The sequence below is a fragment of the Aptenodytes patagonicus genome, chromosome 2 (genome assembly GCF_965638725.1).
Source record: "Aptenodytes patagonicus chromosome 2, bAptPat1.pri.cur, whole genome shotgun sequence".
Classification (NCBI taxonomy): Eukaryota; Metazoa; Chordata; class Aves; order Sphenisciformes; family Spheniscidae; genus Aptenodytes; species Aptenodytes patagonicus.
Window position 1 is genome coordinate 142875871 of NC_134950.1, and position 26957 is coordinate 142902827.

The 26957-nt window shown below is 39.6% G+C and overlaps 1 protein-coding gene across 5 annotated transcripts in view; it reads left to right on the forward strand.

Annotated features, from left to right (window-relative positions):
- Nucleotides 1-1022: 1022 nt before the first annotated feature.
- The window catches only part of ICA1 (islet cell autoantigen 1), a 74225-nt gene continuing 48290 nt past the window's right edge, over nucleotides 1023-26957 (forward strand). For 3 of the 5 annotated variants that reach the window (XM_076331432.1, XM_076331433.1, XM_076331434.1), the window contains exons 1-6: nucleotides 13615-13655; nucleotides 15382-15419; nucleotides 18013-18184; nucleotides 20186-20258; nucleotides 22020-22143; nucleotides 24408-24606. In XM_076331432.1, the coding sequence (XP_076187547.1) occupies nucleotides 15403-15419; nucleotides 18013-18184; nucleotides 20186-20258; nucleotides 22020-22143; nucleotides 24408-24606 (585 nt within the window). In that variant the 5' untranslated portion in view covers nucleotides 13615-13655; nucleotides 15382-15402. Of the gene's footprint in view, nucleotides 1120-13608; nucleotides 13656-15381; nucleotides 15420-18012; nucleotides 18185-20185; nucleotides 20259-22019; nucleotides 22144-24407; nucleotides 24607-26957 lie in introns of those variants that run through there. The other 2 variants (XM_076331435.1, XM_076331436.1) reach the window with 2 other exon arrangements.

Genomic DNA, 26957 nt, shown 5'->3' on the forward strand with positions numbered 1-26957 from the left:
CTACCCATGAGGATCCCAAGTCTTTTTCAGAACTACTGTCTCACAGTAAAGTCCCTGTTGCTGTAAACATCTTGCGTTTTCGCTCCTAGATATGCAACTTGCAGTGAAGTGGTTCAGCTATGCCTCACAGAAACACCAAGACACTGACATGAGCACTTCAGACCTCTGTAAGGTTCAGCAAATGATGCCCCATTACCGTCTTCATTTCCACTCTTCTTTCCTCGTTTTCTAGAGTTCCCTCCAATCCACTCTTCTTCAACCCTTTCCTTGGGCCCTACCAACTCGACCTCATCTCCTCAACTCCCGCTTTCATTCCCTGTGTTGTGCTTAACCTGCTACTCTCTTCACGTGCAATACAGGAAAGTTAACACTTCCCCATTTAGGTGGGATAATTTTTCGCCCTATCTTGCTACTCCCCCATTTCTCCTTTTACCTCCCACCTATCCAACATATAGTTTTCAAATACCACCTGTGAACTTTTCCCCTCATTTCAAGCTCCAAAATCAGCTTAAAATCCACCTCGAGTACTTTACTCAAAACAGTTGTCACAAAATCCAAAATGACCCATTTCTGACCCAAGCTCAAAACCAATGCCCTCCTTATCCCGTTCAACATTGCCACCTGCCCACCACATCAAAGGGCCTTTGTCTCCCAAGTTTCCACTTGCTTGATCACAACTGCATATTTACGGCAGCCAAAACATTTTAGGATTTCCTTGATGCTCCTCGTGGGATACCTATGGCACCCAGCAGGCTGGGGCTGAAGAGAAGGGCCTGGGGTTTTGGACGAGGTGGTGACAGGAGCCCCAGAAGGGCCCAAACCCGGGGAGATCCTCCCGCCGCTTTCCCCTCAGGCCTCCCTCTCAGGGCGGCCGAGAAAGGAGGAGGAAACGCGGCGCGGCCGAAGCCAACGCCAGGAAGCGGCCAGCCCCGGGCGCCACGGACCTGGCAGCCACCGCCTCCCGCCTCGGGGGCTGGGCGGGCGGCGGCTCCGCCCCGCTGCGGGGTCCGCCCGCCCCGGCAGAGGCGGCTCCGTTCGCCCCTGTGACGCCAGCGGCGCTGGAACACCTGGAGGGGCGGCGGCGCCTCCGGCTCGGCCCTCCCCTCCGCCGCGGGCAAGGTGAGTGCAAGAAGGGGGGACCCGCTGGGCTCCGTGCCGGAGCCTGCCGGGGAAAACGGGTTCCGCCAGCAGCTGCTGCGGCCGGTGCCGGGCAGCCCCGGGTGGGCGCCGCCTCCCCCGCGGGCTGCCCGCACGCCCGCCTCTTGGGGGGAAGGAGGCGGGGCGGCGGTCGGGCCTGAAGCGCTGGTGCCCGTCAGGGCTCGGCGACGGGTGTAGCCGGGGCCGGACCTGTCCGGGAGTGAAATTTCCGAGGCACAAGATGGCATCTGCCCCTCCTTTTTGCCTTGTGTTCCCCCTCCCGCCGTGCGGTTATCTCGCCATGATTATTGCATTTACCCGTTCTGCCTCCCTTCCTCCCGTACATCCTCTCTGGCTGTCTGCCCGCTGGAAGCGGGGAGGATGGGGAGGAAAACGGCCGCTTCTCCTCAGCAGTTCCGGCTTGGCTGCCAGGCTCCGGGCTGAGGCGCAGGTTGTCCGGCTGCGGTGTAGTGCCGCTCTCCGGGTGGCGGCGGCCCTTGTTTTTACCTGAGGGCTTCGGGCCGGCTGGGTTATGAGGGTTGGCAGGGCTTCCTTGTGGCTAAGGCAATGTCAGTTATCAAACCAGGCACCGAGGCGTTAACAGCTGGCGAAACTGGAATTAAAAAACCCCAAACGTCCCATTTTAAAGCTTCTATTTTGTGGAAGGTTGATCTTGATAATCAGATTTGATCTGCATCCATCCACCTGGAACATGAATGCTGTTTATCTGCTATAGTCATTTAGAATAAGAAGGAAGAAAAGGAAATTACTTGAAACATCAGGTTAGTTTTTAGTAAGAGGAAAGGGTGAAGGGCACTGTGCTCTTTTATTCATTGGTATCATTGTGTGTATGTTCAGTGCCAAATGTAAATAAGTCTCCTGTTCCATACTGTTTTGCGTAGTGCTGATAGCCTCGAGGTCCTGCATGGACCCTCTTAAAACAGTAATTCAGTTCTGCCTCAGTTCAAATTTATAAATGTGAACTGAATTGGGTAATCTCAGGGGTACGTCGTTTAACCCCCTACCCCCAAGTTACATTGTGTGGGTATTTTGGAAGCTTGTTATTGAAGTTGTTCTTCTGTTTGGTTGTTTGTATTCTTTTGCCCCTGCCTGCAAGCCTTGCTTTAAACCAAGGTGACTGTTTATTTCCAGGAAGCACCTTTTTGTTGGGGTTTCCCCCCCCCCGTGTTTCATTCTGTTATCCTCTTTCTTTTGGTTTCTGGATGGATTTTATTTAATTTGGATCTTAGAAAGCAGCTGTGGCTCTTGTTGCAGAGCAGACTTCTTGGAAATAAACTGTTCTTGTGTTTCAGTCTAGCAAGGCTGTTGTAAGGAAAAAACTGTGTTTGATCACTTTTCCAAAGTGTTGGGCAGAGAAAATGGTGGGCTGGGTTTTGGAGTCTGTAGTGCAGGCTGTGTTCGGTTATGGTCTTTCATCTGACTTTTTTCGGTAATCTACTCTTTTTCCACTTTGCCTATCCAAGCTTCCCAAGGAGTGAGTGGAAGTACCACTTGACAGTGCTATCTGCCTGGCACTGATCTAGGAGTTGCAGCTCGTAGTGGTACTTAGCATGAAGTCCAGGAACATCTCATTTAGACATGAGCAATTTTTTTATACTGCCCTTTGAATAGGGTAGCCTATTGATTTAAACTGAGTAACTTTATGATTTAAGATTTATGTTAATACCACTAAAGAAGGAATTTAGCGTAAAGCTACAGAGATCTTTTGTGTAGTAAACTGCCATAACTAGTATAACCAATTATGCTTTTCCCATGGCAAGGTCTCCTGGAAGATGATGTGGCAGTTAAATGCTGCCAAACCTTGGTTCAAAGGAGTTTCTAAAGTTTCTTTACTGTCAAAGCTTCGTGGGGGAAACATTGTTATTTCCAGAAAGGTTCAAGCAATGGCGTACTCAAGAGTTAGATGCTGGTAATTGGAATTTGCTTGCTTCTTAATTAAGAAAGAATTAAGTGCTTTTTAGATAATGGTGATTTCTTCCATTGTGATTGTGGGAGCTGAGATTCAAATATGCACGTTCCTGAAGGTTTGCAGGTTTAAGAGGACCAGTTATGACTGTATGGAAGGGGGAAGGTTTCTTGAACATTTTTCTTTCACAAGATTGTATTATTGGGGTGTGGAGGGAATCACGTAGTGCAAAGTAAAATTCCTGTTGAACCCTACTACAGGGTCGGGTTTTTTCCCCTTAGCAGAGTTTCAGGCCCACCCACCTTGCCTGTTCTTCTCTGTTATCCAGACTCTACAGGGCTGCTAAATTGTTCTGATGAATTCCTAAGTAACCTTTTCTGGAAGAAATGAATAATAACAGCTCTTTTCACTCTTAAACTAGTGTTGAAAGCTGTTGGTACGAGTTGGCAGAAAAAAATGTGCTAATATCTCAGCTAAACTAAAAGTCAAGAAATGTCCTCAAAGACTCTTTTTAATACTTTTTTTCAAAATCTTCTCCAACAGTGTTGCTCTGAAGTAGTTGATTCTTCAAGATGTTTTGCCACTTCTCAATCATAAAATCACTCTAAAGACAAAATTATGCCACGTGATGCAGAAGCGTTAAAAATACAAAAACCTGGAGAGTGAAGAATGTTAAACAATGAACCAAGCAGTCAAGAACAGTAGAAACATTTGACCTTTTACATGTTGCTAGTAATAATAGCCTCACGGTAGTTTTTCCTGTGGCTATTGTTAGCCATGGCAAACTGAGGGGTGTTTTGACCGGTTATGCAATCGCTTACGTCAACCTCGGGAACTGTCTGTTCTGAGTCACTGAAACAGTACTCGGGTCCATCTTGCGAGTAGCTTCATAGGGATCACTGCTGCTCTAGGAACAGTCGGCTGGTGTGCCAGGACCTGTGAACAGTAATATAAAAGTCTAGTGGACTGTGCATCTATCAAGAATATACAGCCTGTATTGATCGTGGTATTTACTCAAAGGGCGGTGAAAGAAGATCACCCTGTATTGTTGTTGCTGTGCATGCTAAAACTGTTTCGTTAATCAAATGTCTTATCCATGGATGTGAAATGATCTCCTGAGGGAATCTAGAGAAAATTATTTTCTCCTGTTCCCTCCCCCAGCATTGTTTTCCCTCGCCTATAATAACATTGCTTCCTGGCTTCCGCGTGGATGAAGAGGCAGGAGGGAGGCAGAAATTTGAGAGTGTTGACTGTGTCAGCAAATAGGGTATCTAAATAAGAGAGCCATTAGTTTGAACTTCTAAAAACCAGATTTGTTCATATTTATTATAGTATACACTTGAAAAGGGTTTCATGACTTTTTTTGTACATCCGCTGCTTTTCTCATAGGTTCTACAAAGGCAAGGTTTCCTGAGGTTAAGACTCTAGACTGATTACGCGTAGAATGTGTCACAAAAGCCATCATCATATTGTCTTTTATAATCTATGCACAGCAGGTGTTCCATATGGCATTTTCTTTAATAGCATTTGGCTACTAAATTTAAAAATACTGTTTTTTAAACTAAGAGAACAAATGTGTATTACAAAACAATATGATAGTCATTTCAGAGAAACAAAGCAAGTCTGCATTTAGAATGGGATTCAATACTGGATTGCATATATCCCTAGCTTTGCTCATTTGCAGCGTGAGGTTAGACCTGCCACTCAACGACTTACATTCAAATTGTTCTTCCATAAAGCACACACAGCACTTATGATACTTACCTGGTTCTTTCCTACGGACATTTGCTCAGTGTTCTTCACAAATATAAGTGGAAAACTAGTAGTCAAGTAAAAGATGTTACGTGAGGGCAAACTAATACTATGTGCTGTTCTTATATTATTTCACAATAAGCAGCTGAAAAATCAGTATAATCTGAAAAAGCAATTTGAAATTAATTTTATGTGTAATTAAATATCCGTGTCTTTATGTAAATGATGAAGTTCTACATGCAAGTTAACTAATCTAGAAAGGGCTGTTGTTTGCTCATCAATCTTCCAACTGTGAGTCTACCAGCATTTATTTGAAATATTTTGTTCTGAGACTACATGTACTATGTCGTGACTACAGGTGCCATTCTTATCAGTGTTTTTGAGATAAACCACTATTTTTAGGAATTTGTCATTCATCGGTTTTAAAAAATATAAAAAAAACCAGCTCTAAGTGTCATTTCAATACATGTTATGCTCTAGAAAGAAGCAGATCACTTATGCCTGTAAGTTTATGACTTGATGGTCTTTGGAATAATATAACAGGCATATAGTACGGAATAGACACAAAATTGGTTTTTGGAGAGGAATGCTAATGGTTGACTTGGTCCTTGCACTTCGTGGGAGCAAAAACAGGTTTTAAAAAACATGGTGACATAGTGCCAAATTTCCACTTTTTCACGTTGGCTAAAACTTACCTCCAACCGCTCAAGTACTGAAAACCAGTGCAGTTCAGATGGATTGATACTTTTAAGTTCTAGGTATAAGTGAGAAATAAATTTCCAGTGTGCAAATTTGCTCTGTTTATCTGCCACTGTCTTCTATCAACTTGTACATACCAGAGTTGGGAATAGAAAAATAAAAGACTAAATGATAGCATAAGAAACAGGGCCCTGGATATCATCCTCTGTTTAGACTACACCAGGAAATTAAGCAGAATAATTTCCTATGTTAATTGTGTATTCTGAAATAATAATTCCACATTAGAAGCATGATAATTGTTTTTGGAATAAAGTAACTCTTAACAGTACTCTCTGCAGTAGCTATTGGTCATCTGCCCTGCATAGAGAGTTATTAAGAGTGAGTGTAAAGTTAAGTGAAAGACAGATCATTATATACTTAACGTCAGTAGTACTACACATGTTGTTGGATGTCCTGTTTGCAGACAGGTGCCTAGGTAGTGCTACAAAATGACAGAAAGAAGACCCAAACCATCCAGATTTCTTCATACCTTGTACATGGTTTCTGATGGTGCAAGTCCTTCGTCACACAATCTTAGTCATTTAAGATACTCACTTGTATTACTGTGGTTTGTTCTTCATGCAACTTACTAGCTTGAAAAAGAAGGGAAAGGGAGTGCGATATTGGCTCAAACTACCTCCTTAAAAAACAGGCCCCAATTTCTCTGATGCTTCTGTTGTTTTGAGTACATGGTTGAGGTTTTTCTGCATGTCAAATTTCGTTTTTAATTATTTTTTTTTTTATCCTTTGAAAGATCAAGACATGAATAAATGGAATGGAATAAATGAACTTTTTGATGGGGTGTCTCATAAACCTCGATAGAGAGGATAAGGAAATGGAAGAAATTGTGTATAGAAATGTTAGTTCCAGAAGTGCTTGCAGTGAAAGAAAAATTTGGTTCCAGTGGGCTTATGGGATGTGGCTGAGTCCCAAGCACAGTGTGTTACTCAGTATGCTGCTGAATCTTTTTTTCCCCAGTAATTCAACAGACCACCATGAAATCCCAGTTCTAAGAGAAGTGGAGTAAGGAAGTGCTCTTACTGCATGATTTAGCTGTGTAGTTCAGGTGCTTCATGCATTTCTGTGTGCTCAGAGGACAGTGGTGAGGCTCCAGTTCAGGTGCTCAGAGTTGCTCTTTAGAGGTTCTATTCACTGTACAGGGGCATAGTATGGTAATTTAAGCACCACAGTTAGATAGTTGGGGTCAAACAGCATGAATTTCTTTCCTCCTCAGCACCTCCCAGGTGTATGAATATAGCAGAAGTCCCTCTCTGTATAACAGATGCCATTTCACCCTGTGCTTCTTTTAAGAATGTATGAAACTTCTTTCTAGATGCCAGCTCCTGAAATAGGTTGAAAGAGTAATTCCGTTGATACAACTCCCTCATAAGATTTCAGTATTTCTTCTGAGAAGTTGTAGATAATCTGTAAGATACACGCTTGCCTGGATAAGTAGCAAAGCTGTGGATCTGTCCGAGACAAAGGAATAGACAAAAAGTTGTAGTGGATGGAAGGAACTGCTGATGCAGTACGTGGAGATCAATTCTGCAAACTTTTTGAATTAATAAACAAGTGCATCAGTGAGTAGTCTAACAGAGTGAAAATACTCCAGGATTTAAAGCTAAGCATGGATGATTCTGCAGGATTAGAACATCAATGGTGAGTGTTAAGAGCTGTAGAGGAAAAATTAAATCTTGTCATTTGTCATATTGATATAACTTAAACTCTAGATTCATTTTAGCTGAATCACAGTGGTAGCTATTCATGTAGTTAGAGTAGGAATACTTGTAAGTCTGTGTGTAATCTTGATGTGGAATGCCTATATAGACCCAGACTTCAGTTTTCACTCTTTTCCTGCATTGACAATATAGATAATTCAGACCAATAGGCTGCTCTATTCTCTTTTGCTTGGGAAAGGCAAAGTGAAATGCAGTTTGAAGCTCCTGATTCATTGCGTCTGCGTGTTAGTAGACAGACCAGAGAAGATATAACTGTGCCCTGCCTAATCTTCATCTTGCAGTGAGATTGCTTCTTGCTTTGGAGGCCCATTTACTTGATTCAGTTTGATCACAGCTTCCAGCGAGCAGAGTTGGGAGAGACAGGTTGTCAGCCAAGAGCTGTTGAAGACGCACAGATGGCATTGATTCCCTCACCTAAGCACATCTTGTTCCCTTCAGAGTATCTTACATAAATGAAACTAACTCTCATCTTTTACAGATAGAACTCCTTAAAATTCTTATTTTTTGTTGCCTAGTACCACTCTACTATTACTGTATTAAAAGTTTCTCAGAAGAGTATTCATTTTAACACCACTGTTATATTAAGTAAATCGACTGCAATGCATGATTCTGCCATATTTGAAGTTATAAGTTGCAGGATTTTTAAGGTGCAGAGAGTTTGTTGGGATTTGAAGAACCTCAGAACGTATTAGCTGCTTTGAAAGGACAGTAAACTGAGAGGACAGAGCTATCAGTGAAAGTGCAGACTCATCTGTGTCTTTTTTGACAAACACATTACTTTCACATAAGGCTTCCTGAATTCCACTCTGCCTCTCATTCAGTTCCCTTTTGTTGTTTCTGGAAGCATCTCAAAAGAATGTGTTGTTCAATCTACTGTCTTCCTACATAACTACAGTAGGTCATCTTTGGATGTTAAATTTGATCTGTGGATCAGCATTTATAACATTTTTGCAAGGATTTCAGCTCATCTTTTGGTTCTGAGAAGTTGCGATTAGATCAACAGTTTGTTTTATGTACAGTCTTCACAGTTGAAGAGACTCCTGTTTGTTGTCTCTGGTTGCTTCCTGCCTTCTTCTATAAGATCTGTTGTCTAAGCTAGTGAGAGCACAGCAAGAGCTGTGTAACCAATGCTCAGCCAAGGACAGATATTTGAATTAGGGGAAAAGCTTAGGGTTTTTTCTCCTAATTGATTTCCCCATAACCTAGGAGAGCGTTAAGATCTGAATTTCACCTTGCCACATGACACTTCTTATATTTATGCTCACTGGAAAAGAAGAATTATCTGAGTGACGTTGATATACGGAATTGTTTATTATCAATTTGGCTGTTGGAGAGAAGGCACTCATACTGTCTTATGAATAATCTTCAGAACTACTTGTATAAAGTTGTTTAGCTCTTGGGAAACTGGACAACTTATGCTGCAACAAAGCTGTAAGAGAGAAGCGAGCATGTACAAATGTTGTACAGAGCATGAGCTGGAAGGTAAGCCTAGGGTATGCTGGAGTTTAAATCACTTAAAACACCATTATAGCGTTTTCCTGTTTGCACAGAAAAATGTAGATGGTATATTCAAATGGTCTTGGAGAATATACAGAACCAGAGGATTTTCCATAGGAATAGAAATGCCATTCGCTAATGAGGGTGCCCTCCCATCAAGTTTCATTCCAGCATCATGGCTAATAAAATATCCCAGCAGGAAAACAGAATGATGCAGTATGCCAGAAATATTATGAAGTTCTGTGTGCATTCCAGCTATTTTGGCTGCCCATGGAAATAATTTGTGGGTAAATAGCCTACAACCCAGATAAACTCTGCCACAGATGCAGAGGTGCTGTAGTTGGCTGTTTGCAGGGCCATCTTGGTTCCAGCATGTCTTGTTAGCTGTGGCAGAGCACTGCGTGAATGCAGCTGTACCACTTCTGAAGCCAGGCTGAGTCTAGAAACAGTTTGGCTGTATTTCAGTTTCCAGGCTGATAGGCTGTGCCAGTCCTCTCTGGTGTCAGTGTGCAAACAGGGAGTTTTGTGGAACGTGATGCTGAGGCTTCTTGGTGGCACCTCAGAGGGCCGGATCAGGATTTTCAGGGGTTTCGGCAGGGTTATGAACCCAGCTGGTTCCATGTGGAAACGGATGTTTCAATACTCTGGTCTCTTGTGTTCTGGGCAGACTTGTTATGAATAGGGCCAGCTCAGGTTTAGTGCTGAAACTGAGGTAACATCTGTCTGTCTCAAAACACTGGGAAGCACTTGCAAAATTACCGGAGCTGTGTGTGGACTTCTTCAGGAAACCTCAGATCCAGCGCTGTGCAGCAATAAACGTGGAGTTGCGTACAGTCAGCTGTAATGTAGCACTGCTTTCCCTAGCATGCTCTAGAGGCGGGGGGCGCGCACCCAAAGAGACCAAGGTGGGGGGGGCACGTGCACCGAAACATGCTACAGGGGGCGGGGCGTGCGCAACCAAACAGGCTTCCCCCCCCTCCATATTGCCTAGAGTATCCCTACCTTTTGTTAGCTAAGATAAAGGCTGTCTGTCACGGAGATCACAAGTGTTGCGTAACTCTTTATCATCAAAGATAATGGAAACTTTCCAATACAAATGCTTTCCGATGGGGTGGTGAGTGCTATTTATTTTTTTTTTAACCAGTGTCAGCATAATATTATTTCTTGAAATTTTTTTTAGTCTTAATACACTGGGAAGAAAAAATAAAAAAGAAAAATCCCTTACATCAACTTCTTGTGGCAAATTAAGCTTGTTTTTATATATAAAGCTGTGTGATAACAGTTAATTTTGTTTGACTGCAGTTTTCGGGGAAGGTATTGGTGGACTCTAGTTAGTGTCATGTGCTTCCATTGTAGTCAGCTTTGGCAGAGCAACTCTCTTGTTACTTCTGTTCGGGACATTTATGTCTTGTTCTTTGAAAGCATAACAGAGTTCATACCCTGAAGTAGTCAAAGGTTATGTGCTCATTCCTTGGTCCCCCTGCAGCCTCAGGGCCAGAGTTTCACGACTGTAGGGATTCTTTGTTACATGGTTATGAAGTGTTCCTTTTAATTCCTTGATACTTCCCTGGGCTGTTTCCAGTCCCCTTTTATTACCATCTTTCACTTTTTGTGGCTAGACTTACGACTTTAGGATTTCTTTTAAAAATCTCACTGCTTTCAGCTATCCCACATGCTTTTAATAATGTCCTTTGTTATAGTTGAACCAGTATCTTAACCCTCTTTACTCTGGATTAGGAGTAGACAGTAAAAACACATGAAGCTAGAGATTATAAAAATAAATAAATAAATTATGGCTCAGTTGAATGACTGCAGGCACAATCTACTTTGTACATGTAGCAACATCTGAAGAATGAAAACTTTTAATATTAAAAGTTTCAGCTATGAATGAAAAACAATATGACTAAAGGCTGAAAATATTGTAGATAACTCTTAGAGAGAAAGCATGCTATACTCTGTTTGTTTGGCTGGGGTTTTTTTGGTTTTTGTGTAGCTACAGTGGTCATGGTGCAATGTTACTCTGCTGTCCATTTACACCATTCTTGTGGAAAGTCTTCTGTATTAAACCAATGGTAGCAGCAAACTTGCTGCTCTCCAGTTGCATCTTCTTTTACATTTTCACAGAATCACATAGGTTGGAAGGGAGCACTGGAAATTACATAGCCCAGCCTCCTGCTCAACCAGGCACAGTTAGAGCAGGTTGCTTGGGGCCATGTTCAGTAGAGTCTTTAATATCTTCAGGAATATTAAAGGCTCTTGAACAAGTTGCCTCACCTGGCAGCTTGTTCCAGTGCTTGACCATCCTCATGGTGAAACTTTTCCTGCATATATTAAGTTGGAACTTCACATGTTCCTGCTTGTGTTCATGGCCGCTTGTCCTTCCGGTGTGCATCTTTGAGAATAGTTTGACTGTTTGTTCTATGTCCTCTCATTAGGTAGCTGTAGACATCAATAAGGCCTCCTGTTAGCCTGGTGGGTCTTATAGCTGAACAAATATGTTATGGGGTCCAGACCCTGACCAGTGGACCCACTCCAGTATGCCAGTGTTTTTCTTGTATGGAGACCACAAAACTGGATGCTACTCCGGATGTGGTCCCACAAGAGGCTGTAAGGATTCTGTGGGACACCATGACAAAGGCATGGCTAAAATCAGCATACAACATCCACTGCTCTCCCCTCAGTCACCAGAGGCAGTCATCTCATAGTAGAAAGCAGTCGGGTTAGTGTGGCATGATTTGCCCTTAATAAATCCATGCTGGCTGTTCCCGCTCACCTTTTCGTCTTTCATGTGGCTTGGAATGGTTTCCAGGAGGGTTTTCTCCGTGATCTTTCCAGGAACTGAGGGTGAAGTTGGTGGGCCTGAAGTTTCCTTGATCATCTTTGCTATGTTTTTTGAAGATGGATGTGGTGTTTGTCTTTCTGCAGTCATCAGCCATCTCTTTTGATCACCATAACCTCCAAGAGAACAGAGGGAACATCGTTGCAATGACATAAGCCAGCTCCCTCAGCACTCCAAGATCCATCCCATCTGGTCTCATGGACTTGTGTATGTCCAAATGGCTTAGGTACCTCTTAACTCAGTCTTTCTGTACTATGGGTAATGATACATACCCACAGACCCTGACTGTAGGCTCGGAGAACTAGAGAGCCACAGGGCAGACCTTCCAGTGAAAACCAAGGTAAAAATGTACCTCTGCCTTTCCATATTCTTTGTCACACAGTGGGCCTGTGTCTTCCTTAGCCTGCTTTTTGGTGCCACTGTTTCTATGGAGCACTTCTTGTTGCCCTTTGCATCCCTTGCTATGTTCAACCCCAGCGTGGCTTTGACTTTCCTAACTCCATCCCTGCATACTCAGGCAATGCTTTTGCATTCTCCTGAGTAACCTGTCCCTGTCTTCATCTTCTACATGCATTAGTGTTGCATTTGAGTTCATTAAAATTCATCTATCCTGGCCTTCTGCCAAAGGTGCTCAACTTTCTGCCCATATAAATGGGCTGTTTGTGTGCTTTGGGGAAGTTGACCATGAAGATCACACAGTTGTCCTGAGCTCCTCCTGAAGACCCGGTTAAGGATATGACCTATCTAGTAAGACTGGATGTTTCTTAAAAATAAAATCCTAAAGTTACAAGATAAAAATTGTTACATTTGTAGTAGAACTCAGATACAAACATGAGAATTCCTGTAACAGCACAGCACCTACATCCAGCTCAAGTAAATATTCCTTTATTATGTTCCTCTACCTTTGTTTCTGATTTTAATATCTATGTTAATATATACTGTTTCTATTTCAGTAGAGCTTAACTGTGATGCTGAAACATGAAATATGAATTAGTTTACAGTGCTGCAAATATTACACAAGTGTATCTAACTTGAAACAAGGTCTGTGGGAGTGGAAATCGTTTAGGGTACCATTGAGATCAGTGGGACCCAAACCAAGTGCACATTTGTGGTCTAAATCAACAGCTAAAAGAATGGCATAATAGTACTGGACATCCAGGTTTTCCAGAGTGTTCTCAGTCACTGAGAAAGGTGAAAGTCAGCTGGGACTTCTAGGCATAACTGGTTTCTTTATGAAAGTTCCTTGAACAGCATCTGGAATGAATGGGATCCAGGAACATTTCTTGATGGAAACTGTAGGTGAAATACTGCAAGCCTTATCAAAAGTCATCTGATTCTTTTTGAGCAGCCACAGTTCTGTTTACTCAATGCCAGTGTTTACTAAGCTGTCTGTACAAACTGAATTCTCATTTAGGATCAAAAGCTACCTCTGTACTGGAAATAAAATGGGCCCAGGGATTGAGCTTGATCACTGGGCTGCTTCTAGTTCCTGCTGTTTAATCAGTCTGCCTGGCATGGTTTTTGTCTATACCACCTAGAGCTCTCTGGGACCTTTCTCTCTCTTGGCATGTTTTGGGTGCTACCACATGCCAGGAGCCATTTCCAGCAGGCAGGGTAGGTAAGACTCTACTTTTGTTTCCTTCCACCCTATATGGCCATACAACACTATTCCAGCAGGCCTTGTAGCCTCAGACACCTCAGATGCCATTGTGTCACCCAACAGGACATGCCCTCATTTTCATACCATTAAAACACCATCCTAATGGCTGTGATACAGTCCTCACTTTGAACTAAAAAAACAACACAAATAAGATCTTGGGGACATAGGGGTACTATGTAGGACTCAGAGAAGTATAACTAAGAAGACCCCAGAATCAAAATATAAGGTCAGATGTTTAGGAAGAAAGAGCGTGAGCTATGCTTGCAAATGAGAACTGTTTCACCATGACCCTGGTATCTTTTTATTTCCTTTTTTTAAGGGACACTGGTTTCCAGGAGAGTCGGGTGGGCGTGTACAGTGTGTAAGGTCAGTGCCTTAAACCTGTTCCCCCTGTTGGTCGTTTACACTTTGTTCCACATAATATGCATGTTATTCCATCTAGATAGACTGTTCTTTGCTTCCTGTCAAACCAAGTGTGCTGCAGAGTAACTGAGTCATGGATGTGTATACAAGCTAAATGCTGTGTTCTTGTCTCACTCACACACACCCACAGTTGACGTAAGGAGGACCAGTATTAAAACAGTGAAGTCAAGCATAAAGGTGTTAGACCAATGCTGTCTATTCTGTTTGTTGTCTGACTCGGTGGTATAATGCAAACAACAGTCTGAAACAGCCCTTTCTTCCTCTTTGTTTGTTGTTTGGCTGTTGGCCTTTACATTTCAAGTCTGCTCTGAAGACAGAGTTATGAATTTTCTCATGGTCTCTCCTGCAGTGCTTATGAGCACTTCACAAAAATTCCAATTAAGGAAAATTTCCTGCTCTGATATAATCTTGCAGCATCTCATGGAACTTTGCCAGGAAGTTTCACAGGTACTGACAGCAGAGAGGTTAGAATCAGAAATCTGGGATTTGGCTCTATTTGGCTCTCAATGGAAGTGCATGTGCTTCACCGTTGCAGGAAGCACTCATGTTGTTTGCATTCCCTTGTTCGGGTCCCTGCAATCTGTTCCAGTCCCTTTGCCACTCCAGTGCTAACTGTACTGTCTGTAAGCAGCACCGTGCTAGATATGTTTCCAGTGTCACATCCTCCCATTGCAACCCCTTTTCTCTCTCACCCAGATTAGTGCCAAAGTTCAGTTTCAGCACCATTACCTTCCTAGCTGCTTTCCCCATTACTGTTTCCTCAGTCAATCAGCTTCATCTCTTAGGGCAGCCTGTCGGTGTGTTCCTTCTGTGCCTGGTCGTACCAAAGGTCAATTCCCAGCAGCAACATCTGACTGGCTTCTTTTTGGTCTCGTCTATGATCATGCTGCAGTGCCTCTGTTTGCGTGCTGGCTGTATGCTGAAGAATAGAGTCCTCTCTGAAAGCAGCAGAGGAGAAGCCAGATGCTCGTTGTTTATAAGGAGTGTCTGGATTCGCTTGTAAATTTGGCCTGGAAGGAGTGTGCTCAATTACTGGTGGAAGTGATGTGCATGCCATCTGGTCAGCTCAAAGTGTAGTGGGAGACTTCAGTATCCAAGCTGGAGATGTTAACTTATAAAATCTAAAGTCCAAATGCATACAAATCATATTCTATCCTCAGGAACTGTGGTGTCCCTCATAGAAAAAACACCTGGTGGTTAAATTTCTCATCTGTGGCTTAAGACATGATGTAGCTAGTATTTTTAAAAAGTAGATCAGTGGGACATGGGTGAAAAAAGTAGCTGAACTATGTTGTGGCTAAAACTTTGGGGAAAAAAACTTGACTGAGGAAGATGCCTAGCATGGACAATTTTGGCTTGCCTCATCAAAAGTCACTGAATTTATGCCAGGTAAATTTGCTTTTGCCTGGAATATTTGCTAACATATAATAATTGGCAACATCAGTGACACCACTTAAATGTGTTTGTCATGGATTTAAGCAAGAATTGTGTGTTACGCGAGGAAAGCATTTGGTCCACAGATTGAAAAGTTTTCTGTCCTAACATGGTAAATGAGATGCTACAGCACAGTAATTTTCTATGTGACAAGGTAGAGGTTTTCTAGTGTCTAACTTGAAAATTATGTTTTAAAGATGTTTGTATTAACTGATAATTTCTTATTTTATTTAAGTGTCTGAAGAAAACAAGAAACATGGAAGGTCATAAGTAGTAAGTACCTTCATCATTTTTTCTTATTCTAAAGAGCTAATGGTGTTTGGCATGTTGATTTGTCACTGCCTGAGTCTATCACACATTGTGTTCTGGCATCTAGTATTTATATGAAGTCACTGGTAGACATTCTGTTTAAAAAGAATAAAAAAAAAAAAAAAGAAAAACTGCCAAAGAATGGAAAAAACAATTGAATTGGCTAGATAGAAAAATAGCACGTTCTCAGTTTCCAGTTTAATGGAAAGAAGTGTATGAACTGTCGTATTTCAAGAGGTTTATCCGTGGTCGTCAAGTTCAGAATAAAGTACATCCTTCTTTTAGTTATATTTTCTGATTGTTTAACAAAACCTAAATACATCCATGGTTGCTTGACACAAAATCCATTTTAAAAGTTATTGACAAGTGTCTACCAGTAAAAATTGTCCACCGAATATTTCGGTAATGTGATTATAAATCTTTCATTATCTTAAACATAAACAGGAGCCAGTAAATTCTCCAAATGAAATTAGAAGCTGAATTTGTCTGTAGTGGTAAAAGATTATATTCTTCTTATTCCTTCAATTGGTTTATCGGTCTCTAATTCAGGAATCTGTATTAATCCCAGCATTTTTTTTTTTTTTTGTGACCTCATATTAATAACTCATTTTTATTCCTTGCACCATGCCCCTGGAATTTCTAGTGACCTCAAGTGAGGTAGTTATCAAGGCTGGTTGACATCAGATGAATTATGGTGTTTTCTTCACTTGACCACTGAACTGAGATATCGGTTATTTGCACAGCTGTAGCAGAAGTTAAAGCACACAACTAGCCAGACAGCTAGGGTCTTTCAACTGCCTTGTGAACTGTTTGATTTTCATTATTATTTTTAAAGTAATGCTGTTTTTATTAAACTTACATATTCTGTTTTCTCATAATGCAGGGGGTGGTTCTTGTTATTTATTAGAGGTTGTAGATTTTGTATTTTAAAGGTGCAGCATATATCAGGTCAATATAGGCTTCACCTAACTTGACAGGCTGCCTGTTGTCAGAGTGCATAATGATTTGTTTGTGCAGAATTCCACATGAAATGTGGTGTGTTTTGCATGTGTTGTTTATTTTGTGCTGTAGCACTAAAAAGGCCTTTATTTTAATTTTAATGAAATTCATAAGTGAAACTCTTCAAACTAATGTTTGGGTGGAATTAAATGGGTAAATATCTTTGCTTTTAAAGTTTGGGGAAGAAGCCAAGAAGTGCTGTGTATAAATGCATTTTGAATTTTGTCCTTGCTTACTTCCAGTTTAATTTCTTACCGTCTCTTTGGTGACTAAGGCACTGTCTCCTAACTCACTGATTAAAAATAACTAAAGCAAGTAACAAATCCCTGTGAAACAAACTTCCTTTTCAGGTTCAACTGTGTCACTAGTAACTATGTAGGGCCGATGTGCCACCCTTTTGGGGAACGTGTACCAATGGCTTGTTGCTTCAGAATGACCGTAGTATTTCACAGCAAGCATATCTATCTATCTATCTGTACACATCTGTGTGTCTCAATACATGACTTGATGTGTATGTTGGGTCTGAAGACTTCTTGGGGTATCATCCCTGAGCTGTCTGTCTGTTGTGAACAGAGCTAGTGGGCAGTATCGCAGTAATGAACCACAGTTTGCCACTCCACAGGTGGAGGGTATCTTTTTCAAAATAAACTCAACCTCTTTAATTTTCCTGGAGTATTTAATATAGCAAGTTTTAGCAACCATTTACTTCTAAAGATCTGCAAAATCACTGCAGCTTTTTATATATGCACATAGGGGAAAAGGCATATGCTTTTGCAGAAATTAATAATGGAATAACACTTCCTGAAACAGATCAAGATTTCATTGTAAGGTTATATTTTCTATTAAACCATGTTGGTATGGTTTAAATATTGTGGAATATGGAGTTTGTCTTTAGATTGCACTTTCTACTAGGTCTGCTACAGGAATGCAGAATCATGTCAGTAGAAAATAATCCTGGAAAAAAAGATTACCTGTTACGCACCCACAGTTGTCATGTAGTAATTGCATAAAGAAAGATGTGAGCTATCTTATCTTTCACATAGCATGCTCAAAAGAGATGAGTGTTCTTCTAGTTCTTTATTATTCAATTGTAAAAAAGGGAGGGCAAGAAGTAGTCTTAATTCCATTCATAAAATGAACTTTGTGAAATCCTGACACTGCTGAAATTGCATGAATTTAAGCAACTAAGCAATTAAGCAACTCTGCTAGTTCACTTGAAATTCTCCTATTAGTTACATGAAAATAAAAAGTTAATTCCATGGGCTATAAATCATTCCATAATGCATTGGGAAGAATTCTTTGCAGCTGATTATTTGGCAGTACTACATGCTAAAAACATTCAAATTGAAAGCAGTGTATTATTTTCCAAAGTAGGATGGGAAATACAGTACTCATTTAATTACTTTGTTATTAATGCATAATGAGGAAATGCGTGTTAGAATATATGTGTCTGCACGCAAATGCAATATTCTTGATGGAAATGTATTAATCTAGCATGTTAGACTTATTTTTTAAGCATCCTATTGAAGTTTTGTAATTTTGTTTCTTAATATTCTAGTAATTATCCAAGGGAATTTTATGACCAATACGCTCAAAGCCAAGAAAAATCTGTGGTCAATAAAATGCAACAGAAATACTGGAAAACAAAACAAACCCTTATAAAAGTTACAGGAAAAAAGGAAGATGAACATGTTGTGGCTTCAGATGCAGATCTGGATGCAAAACTAGAGGTTTGTAATGTTTACATAACGTGTATTCTCTGTTAATTTTTAAAATGTTTTCATTTCCATCAAGCCTCTGATATGTGTACACATAGTATAATAATTATATACATTTTAATCATTATTTTCTTTTCATACCTTTTCCAGTTTTTGACAAAAGTACCTATGTAAATACGGGGAATATAGTGGCAGTTTGTAACACAGAAACCCATGTCCCTCAAACTTCATTTGGAACCTAACATCTCTCGTATTTATTTTCAGGTTTTGGGGGCAGGTTTTTTTCTTTTTTGTTGTCGGGGGGAGCAGGAGATAGTCCTTTGTGCTTATATCAGTCATTCTTATCCTTTGCTTATATCAGTTTAAGATTTTTTTTTTTTTAAATAGTATTCTATAGTATGTACAAGTGACATTCTTTACACAGTTATAAAATACCACATATACCAGAAGAACATGCAATATACTAGGAAGGAGTAAGGTGCATAGTGCGCTCTGCTCTCTGGAGCTTTTGTGCAGATAAGTGGATTTTGACATGACCAAAGAAGCTTCTGAAAATCTGTAAAGTGTAACCAAGAGAAGGAATCCTGCTGTTTGACAAATACAGTCCTACTGTCAGTATCCTCAACCCCACTGGGAAAAAAAAAATTAAGGTTCTACAAATTGAAGAGCTTGAACATCTTTGACACAAAGCAAAAGGTAGAGAATGGACTTTCAAAGTGTAATAATCAGTGTCCAGCTAAGTTTTATCGGTATTGTTTTGTTACATAGGGTAAAGGTTTTGCCTTACTCATTTTCTTGCAGTTTCCTAGAAAATTGTTGACTTGGGATTCTCAGTTTATTAGTGTTTCAGCTGAAATACAAGAGGCTGTTTTACAACAAACAAATCTCTGTAGTTCTAGCTATAATAGTGATAATTTATAATGTGATGATTCTAGCTATGGGGTCTTCATGATGGGTTATAAATCAAGAGTATTGTTGTAAAACAAGCTGGAAGGATGGAACAATATTTTATAAATATATACCTGAGTTCCTACCACGCTTACTGTGTTGTAGATTCATCAGGAAGGATGCTTTGTTAGCTCAGGTGGGATTGGAAATAGGGAAACTTGTGTTTACCAGATAAAAAAAAACTATAAGCATGTTTTCACTTGGACAACTTCTCAACTGCAAGTCAAGCTCTCAGTTTAAAAGACCCATGTAAATGTACAGGAAGTCAAGCAGATGCAAAGGAAGACAGTTACTGTGCCAGTAGTCCATTTTGCTTATATTTGTGTAATGCTTGATACAGTGGAATTTAGGTTTAAGTTACAGATTGGCGGTTTTAAACGGACAGACAGAAAAAGTAGTAATTTTTCTATTTCCTAGAAACAATCTCCAAACTTAGTCAAGACTGATTTTTTTTTTTTTCCTCAGCAGTTTCCAAAGGAAGTAGATAAATTTTATTAGAAAATAAATAAATTTGATTAGAAAACTGGAGCTATGCCAGTAAAAAGTTCAGTTTAAATCAATAACTTTCTATGTTGGCATACCAATGCAAGTTTGTTCCACTAGACTTGGCAGTATTAGAAATTCAGTATGCATATTGCCACACGTAATAAACATGATAGACATTTTGGTAACTTTTTGCTCTACTGTGAGGTTTTTAGAAACAAAGATTTGTACATCTTCATATGTATCCAAAGATATCAATAAAAAAAAAAACCCAACATGGGTAGTTTGGTTAAGTATCAGCTATTTAGAATAGATCTGTTTCCAAAATTATTTTTGTCTTTATTTTCCTTTTGTAAGTTATGATTGGTCTGTCTGTAATTTCAGTGGACAACTTAATTGAAAGAAAAGCACAATTGATAAGGAAAAATTACTTTCAAGCTGGAAAGACTACTCATTGTTCAAGAAGAAAATAGTGATCCCTAATAATTTCTACAAAAAATTAAGCTCTTTCTTGTATTTTAATTGTTAGTGTTTCTTGCATACGCTTACAATTTTTTTTTGTGTATTTTGTTTCAATGTCAGCTGTTCCATTCTATTCAGAGAACGTGTATGGAGTTGCTGAAAGCAATTGAACTGTATCAAAAAAGGATTTGTTGTAAGTATGATCAAATACAGTAGTTAAAATGATAAGGAGGTCTGCATTATGGTATCATCGAACAAGTGAAAAAGTAAAAATGAAGGTGGGGAGCTACTAGTTTCATCCTATTTAAAAATAAAAATAACATTCCTTGCAGACAGCTAAAGGCAGACTTGCTTATTTGCTTGGAGATCTCCTAGTTCTTAAGTTTTATATTTGATATTATGCAGTGATAGGTAGCAGTAATTATGGGAGAAATCTTGCTTTTTAAGGTTTTTTTTTTCCATTACTTGCTCAGCTTGTTTGAATTCAGAAGTGTCCTGTCTTAGAAATCCTAACTCTGTTCTGAACTGGTTTAATTTTTTTTTTTTAATTAGGATTGACTATGAAGAATATTGGGCTTACTACTAGTTTTATAATTAAGTAATCCATGCTATTACAATGAATTTGATAATGCTGACTTGGCTGTAACAGGTGTACAGTAATTAGTGGCAGTCATTAGTGAGAGACGGGGACCTCATTTGGGAAGCTTAAAACAGCAGGTTGTATTAAATGACCTCTAAAGGTTCTCTGCAGTCAATATTGTTTGATTCTCTGCTGCTGTGATTTCTGGCCTGGCAAAGAGAATCCAGCTTTGGAGGCATCTTTCAATTTACTTTTTTTTTGTTGAATATTGTCCATGTTTTCTCCAGTCTTTCCTTTTTCTTTTGCCTGTCCAAAGAGAGTCAGAGATAATGTTTCAGGATCTGGAGGTAAAATCAGAATACAGAATAGTAGTGTATTGAGTTCAAGAAGATTTCCACAATAGCAGGTGAAATCTCTGATGTGCATGCAGCATGTGTATGCTATGAGTCTGCATTAGATCTGACTGTCAACATTTGGAAAAATGACAAGAGGACTTCGAGATCTTCTTTCATTATATTAGGCCATTCTCCCTATTGATAGTGGGAAGAAATTGGTACTGTAGGAGACAGCCGCTTTGGAAGACTAATAGATGAGGCCATAATGAAATGTTTTTGTAAGGATGTGAGATATGAAGACTATATGGTCCCAGTTTGGAAGTAGTCAACAAGTCAGTGTAAAAACACTTTTACTTTTCTTCATCTTCTTGTTTAAAAACCAATCTGTTAATTTGAAATAGAAATATTTCAGGTATTTGAAATATAAATTAAAAAATAGTGTTTGAATTCTGTAGAATGTAAAGTTGTAAAATAATCCTGCAAAGTAATTTGAAAATAAATGTTCTTTAAAATGAAGTACTAGATTTTTCATATGAAAAATTCATTTCTGTAGTCAAGCATGGAAAATGGAGAGTGAGAGAAAAGCAAGCGAACGAGCTTTGGGTAGTATAACTCAGAATTAGCTTCAGTGAAAGTATGCTACCAAAGATCAGCTGAGGCAGTCCGGGTGGTAAAAAAGGATTACCCCCCCCCCCAACCAAACAAACCAAAAACCTGAAGACTAAAAGATACTATAATCAAGGTGGGGCCCTTTGTGTAATCTAACCAACCTAATTCTTTGTTCAAGAAAGAAATAGCATGTTTCTCCTGTTGTCTTTCGGCACTGATGGAATTTTGTGATTCTTGTTAAGTATATCAACAAATGTCTCAAGTGAATCAGATCTTCTGTTTAATAAATGCAGGAATTCCATGAAATTATTAATTTTTTCTGTGCTGCTTGGATTTAGAGTGACTTAACCTATTTGATATTAGGCCAGTTTTAAAGCTGTTAGGAACCTATTAAATAACGTGTTTGACCACTCATTTATTTTTTTGTTAGTTCTGTCTCAGGAAGAAAATGAATTGGGGAAATTTCTTCGATCACAGGGTTCTCAGGATAAAACAAGAGCAGGAAAAATGATGCAAGCCACAGGAAAGGCCCTCTGCTTTTCTTCTCAGCAAAGGTATATGTGTCAGAATTACTGTCTGATTTACAAAGTACGTGGGATAATGGTAGTTGATTCACCATTGGCATAATTCATTTTGCCATTTGAAATGTGTGAAGAACCAAATGATAGGAAAGTTATTATTGATCAAACCTGCTGTAGTATTGGCAATATTACTGGCTTGCTCTGTGTAGTTTTGCCTGATCCTGTTTTTTGTCTTATGGACCTGCTATGTCTGCATATCTCCAGATCCCCCACCTGTGCCTGTTCAGCTCAGCAGTTCTAAAGCTGTATGGGTGCATCTGCACGGCCTCTCTAGCAGTGGGGTTGTAAAGGAGCTGATGTCAGCTCCCTCTCCTGCTTGGCGGCACTTCTCACCACTCTGCAGAGAAATGCTACAGCAGGCTCGTTGTGGAGGTGTCTGGGTCCTGGGAGGGCAGGGAAATGGGTAAGGGAATGCCTTTTTCTGGGCCATGGAGTCTCATACCTAAAGTAGATGGAGGAGAAAGGAGGAGTCTGAATGCCATTTTCTGCTTTAACCTTACACCATGACACACACACACCACCCCACCCCACCCCACCCCCCCCGGGAGAAGATCCTAGATCCCCACTGAGCTCATGTAGGTTGGGTAGGACCAAATCAGTAAAAAGTAAGGAATCCAGAAGGACACACATATACACAAACACATGCTGTTACCCAGAGCCCTTGATGTCTCGCTGACCCTGTGTTTGCTCAAAGAGTTTAAAAGTAACAGTACCTGATGGCATTATGAGTATTATTATGCTTTTTTTAACAGTATTGGGACTATGAAAGTTTGAAATTCACCATCATTTGCAAGGGAAAATTCTATTCCATGATATTTTACAGGATTTTTTGGGGGTCTTAACTATTGTGATACTTTCCAGCTTTAGCTTAACAGTGCAGCTGTTTGGCTCAAAATAAAACATCGCATACAGAGCACTGAGAATTTCATATGTTTCTCTTAGAGTTTGGTCATTAACATATCCAGTAACAGCCATGAGTGGGATCTTTAAAACACATGTAAGGCACCTTTGAGCAAAAGCCCTGATCATTTGCTTCTTTATAAAGCTTAACTGTTTATAGATATCCCAGTGTATGACATGGCTACATAAACTGAATTTTCCTTTGAATGGCTGGGTAAGTATCTGTAGAATGAGAAAAAATATGGGGGGGAAGCCACACTAAGAAGTTCAGATTTTATTATATCTCTTACTCAGTGAATTTTTAAGGCATCTTCTTAAATAAACTCACATAAAAATAAAACCAATTGTTTGTCTGTTCTCTTGAGCCATCCTCAAGCTCATGTTGAAGTTGGGACTGCTCTAATTTATGTTGCATGCCAATAGCTAGCTCAGTAGCTGGAGATCAAGAAGACACAATTTGCTGGTTACTGGAGCTGAAATTAGAAATTCTCTTATGCCTAGGAAGTCCTCAAGTAGCACATTAAACTAACTCTACACTGGTGTGGAACTGATTGAACCCATTCCAGTGAGGTGGCTGCTGGCAACCAAGAGGAAAGGAGAAGCAACAGGAGGAAGCAGAGCAAAGGTTGAAGTAATCCTCTCTAGTTCTGAGGTCCCCTTAGGAGCCGATGTGATGGCATAGGGAAGACAACAGTGTCCCCTGCTGCCTTTCCAAAGTGTAGTTGCTGGAAGAAACATTTAAGAAAATCTTTCCAAAAGATAAATGTCCTTCAAAGGAATTGTTCAGATTCCTAAAAAAAAAAAAAGTAAAAAATCAGATAATTATCTACTTGACAGATGACTTCTTTATTTACATGTACATTTGAAGATTACAAGGCTAATGGAAGTGCTTTTTCTGAGGCTTGACATGACAATCCTGATACATCTGTGGTATGTATCCAGTAATAAATTACCTCAGGTACATTTTTAGAGTTGTTAAATGCAACTTGTGAAGAGGAATGTTAATAGCATACATAAAATCAGCTTGGCTAACTAAAATACACATCCACATTAGAAAAGGTTTCTTTTCCACTCACATGTGTACATGAAAGGTCACTACTTGAATAGGAAGGCTGCAAACACAATATTCCTGCAAAATTACCCTCTTCATGTGTACCCCCAACCAAGGTGCAGAACCATCTGAACATACACTAGCACGTTAAGTGAACTATTTTGGCTGTATATGTTTTTTTGATTGCTAGTAAAGTGTCAGTAGTTGTATTAATCCATCTGCCTTTGTGGAACAACTTCTTTAACATGTTCCTCTCCTTCCTTCCTTTCCTTCGTGCTTCCCCCAGATTAGCATTGCGTACTCCTTTGAGTAGATTATATCAAGAAGTGGAGACTTTCAGATATAGAGCCATCTCAGACACATGGCTGACAGTAAACCGAATGGAACAGTATCGGACTGAATACAGAGGAGCTCTACTTTGGATGAAAGATGTGTCTCAGGAGCTGGATCCAGATCTTTATAAGCAGATGGAAAAGTTCAGGAAGGTATGAAGTTTCCTGTAGTTTCCTAGAAGGGGATGGCTGATGAATGACAATGAAGCGTGGTTTTGATTCTTCTGAGGAAGACATAATTCAGCAGCACTAAGGATGCCATTTATCGTAACTAATCTTTTCCATGTGACAGAACTCCAGTTAATTTGATATGGAATACAGTATCCTTCACAGAGTGGGCTGTAAGGAAAGATACGGTAGTAGGAAACAGCATTTTTCAGTAGTCTATTCAACTTCTGCCTAAATCTTTATAATTTAAATAATGTATATTTTTAAAGAAGGTTATCTAATTTTAAATACTTAGCTGTGATACCTGAATGACTAATGGAAGAAGATATGTCTGCTGTCAGTCAGGCAAGGGAAAATTGATTTTTGCAACTAAAAAGTACAGAATAACAGAAATGCTGTAGTATCTGCTGCTAAATTTTTGGGTGCAGTTGAAGACCAACATTTTCAAAATTGGCTATTGTTGGATTTTGGCAAAAAGTTGCAAATTTGGAATTCATTTTTAAGTTCCTTGTGCAGTTCAGCATGGCTCTTGGGCAACTGCTAAACACTACAGCTGCTAAGAATGCACTCTCCATAAATCATCTTCCTTCAGTGTCACTCAAGTTTGCTATACTCCTCCCCTCCCAAAGGGCTTCCAAAAGTCACAAGTCCTAGGTGGTAGTCTGCAGATTTGCTACCAGGTGCAAGTATAGAATTTATTTGGACTGATCCTGTCCCAGTCGGTTCAGGAATGCTCATGAGAACTTCACATTTGCTAATGTGAGGCTCTAGAGCCGATTTTGTTAGAGAGTATAACATTCACAATTTGCTGTCTATAAATCTTGACTATTAGGAGGAGTTAGGATCCTAGGTATAACGTGGTGGCTTGTGCTTTGACTAAAGGCAGTAAAAAAATTTACAGAAATTTTGTGATAATTGGAAGCAGAGGCCTAATAACAGAAATTGTATTAAAGTGTACGTGCATATATGCATGTGAGTGTGTCTTAGAGACAGGTAATGTACAAAAGAGAAGCCCTGTTCATTGATGGCTTCAGCAGTCTGTGACTGAAAGTGTTTGGAGATGTAAGATACTTAATTCAGGATTTTAAAAGCTTGAATAAACCATCCTAACGGGAAAGGACTGGCATGCATCTAGGCTATGCCATTTTTTGTAAACTGCAGTGGTGACAATAGCAATTAAGGAAGGGATGGAACAAATGAAACCCTAGCTCGTCATCTAAGCTTTATTTAATGCTTCAGTACAGGATATTCCTGTGAGTCTTGTGGCACCAGACATGTATTTTATTATGCCTTGTGGGAAATGTTTATAATGGCAAGTTCTTGCAGGTAAAATAATTGGTATGTCTTGGCCTCAGCCAATTGCATATGTATAATGTTTGATTTATTAGAAAAACACTTAAAAAATGGAATGTTAGAATTAATAAAGCAGTACTGGTAATGGTCATACAAAAATGATTTATAGCTTTCTTGCAAAACAAATGGTATGGAAGATATAAATTATATAAATGGCAAAGTAATTAAAATAATGTATGCTTTGTACGGTGAGCTGCTGTAGTTAAAAAGTTAGATGTGAAATTTCAGCCATCTTGGGTTGCTGTGCTTCAAGGTCAGCAAAAATAAGATTGATTTTTTTTTTTTTTTAAAGCTCTCACAAAACTTAGTAGTAAAAATGTGGAAAGACTAAATATTTTGAAATATTTCTAGATCTGAAATGAGTTATATTCTGACACAAAGAAATAATGAATGTAGATTCTAAAATTCTGTAGCATTACCTCAAATAGTTTAAAAAAACCCCAAACTTGGAGAAGGTTTTTTGAACCTTTCTTTCTTTCCCCAACTGGCTGTCAACTGAAAACCTTTCAGATCACATTGTAATGCAGAGAACAAAAAGCTCTATATTTTGTAGCCGACAAAGTAAAGAAATGCCCTTGGTATCCACTTCCCTACATAACCCATCTGTGCAACAGGCATATCAAACTAGTCTTTGAAGATTTTAACACTTGCAGAAAGTAAACTTTTTCTTTTTTCATTTTGGAAAAAAAAATAACATTACAAAAATAAAATCCTCAAGTGTAATGTACCTAGATAGCTGTTGCTGAACAAGACACAACAGTTTGTTTTTAGTGCTTTACAAGTGTAGTAGGCAAGCAAAACTAATGGTGGATACTGTAGTCCTAAATAATTAAAGTAGAGGAGTTATTTTTATTGTCTTTTTGTTCTATTCTTGCTTGCAGATCTTAATTGTGCCATAGTGTGGCAGTGTAATGCTGGGTTTTTAGGGCTTATTTTGGATCTGTAACAACTATTTAAGAAGTCATGCTAGTTTTGTGTTGAGA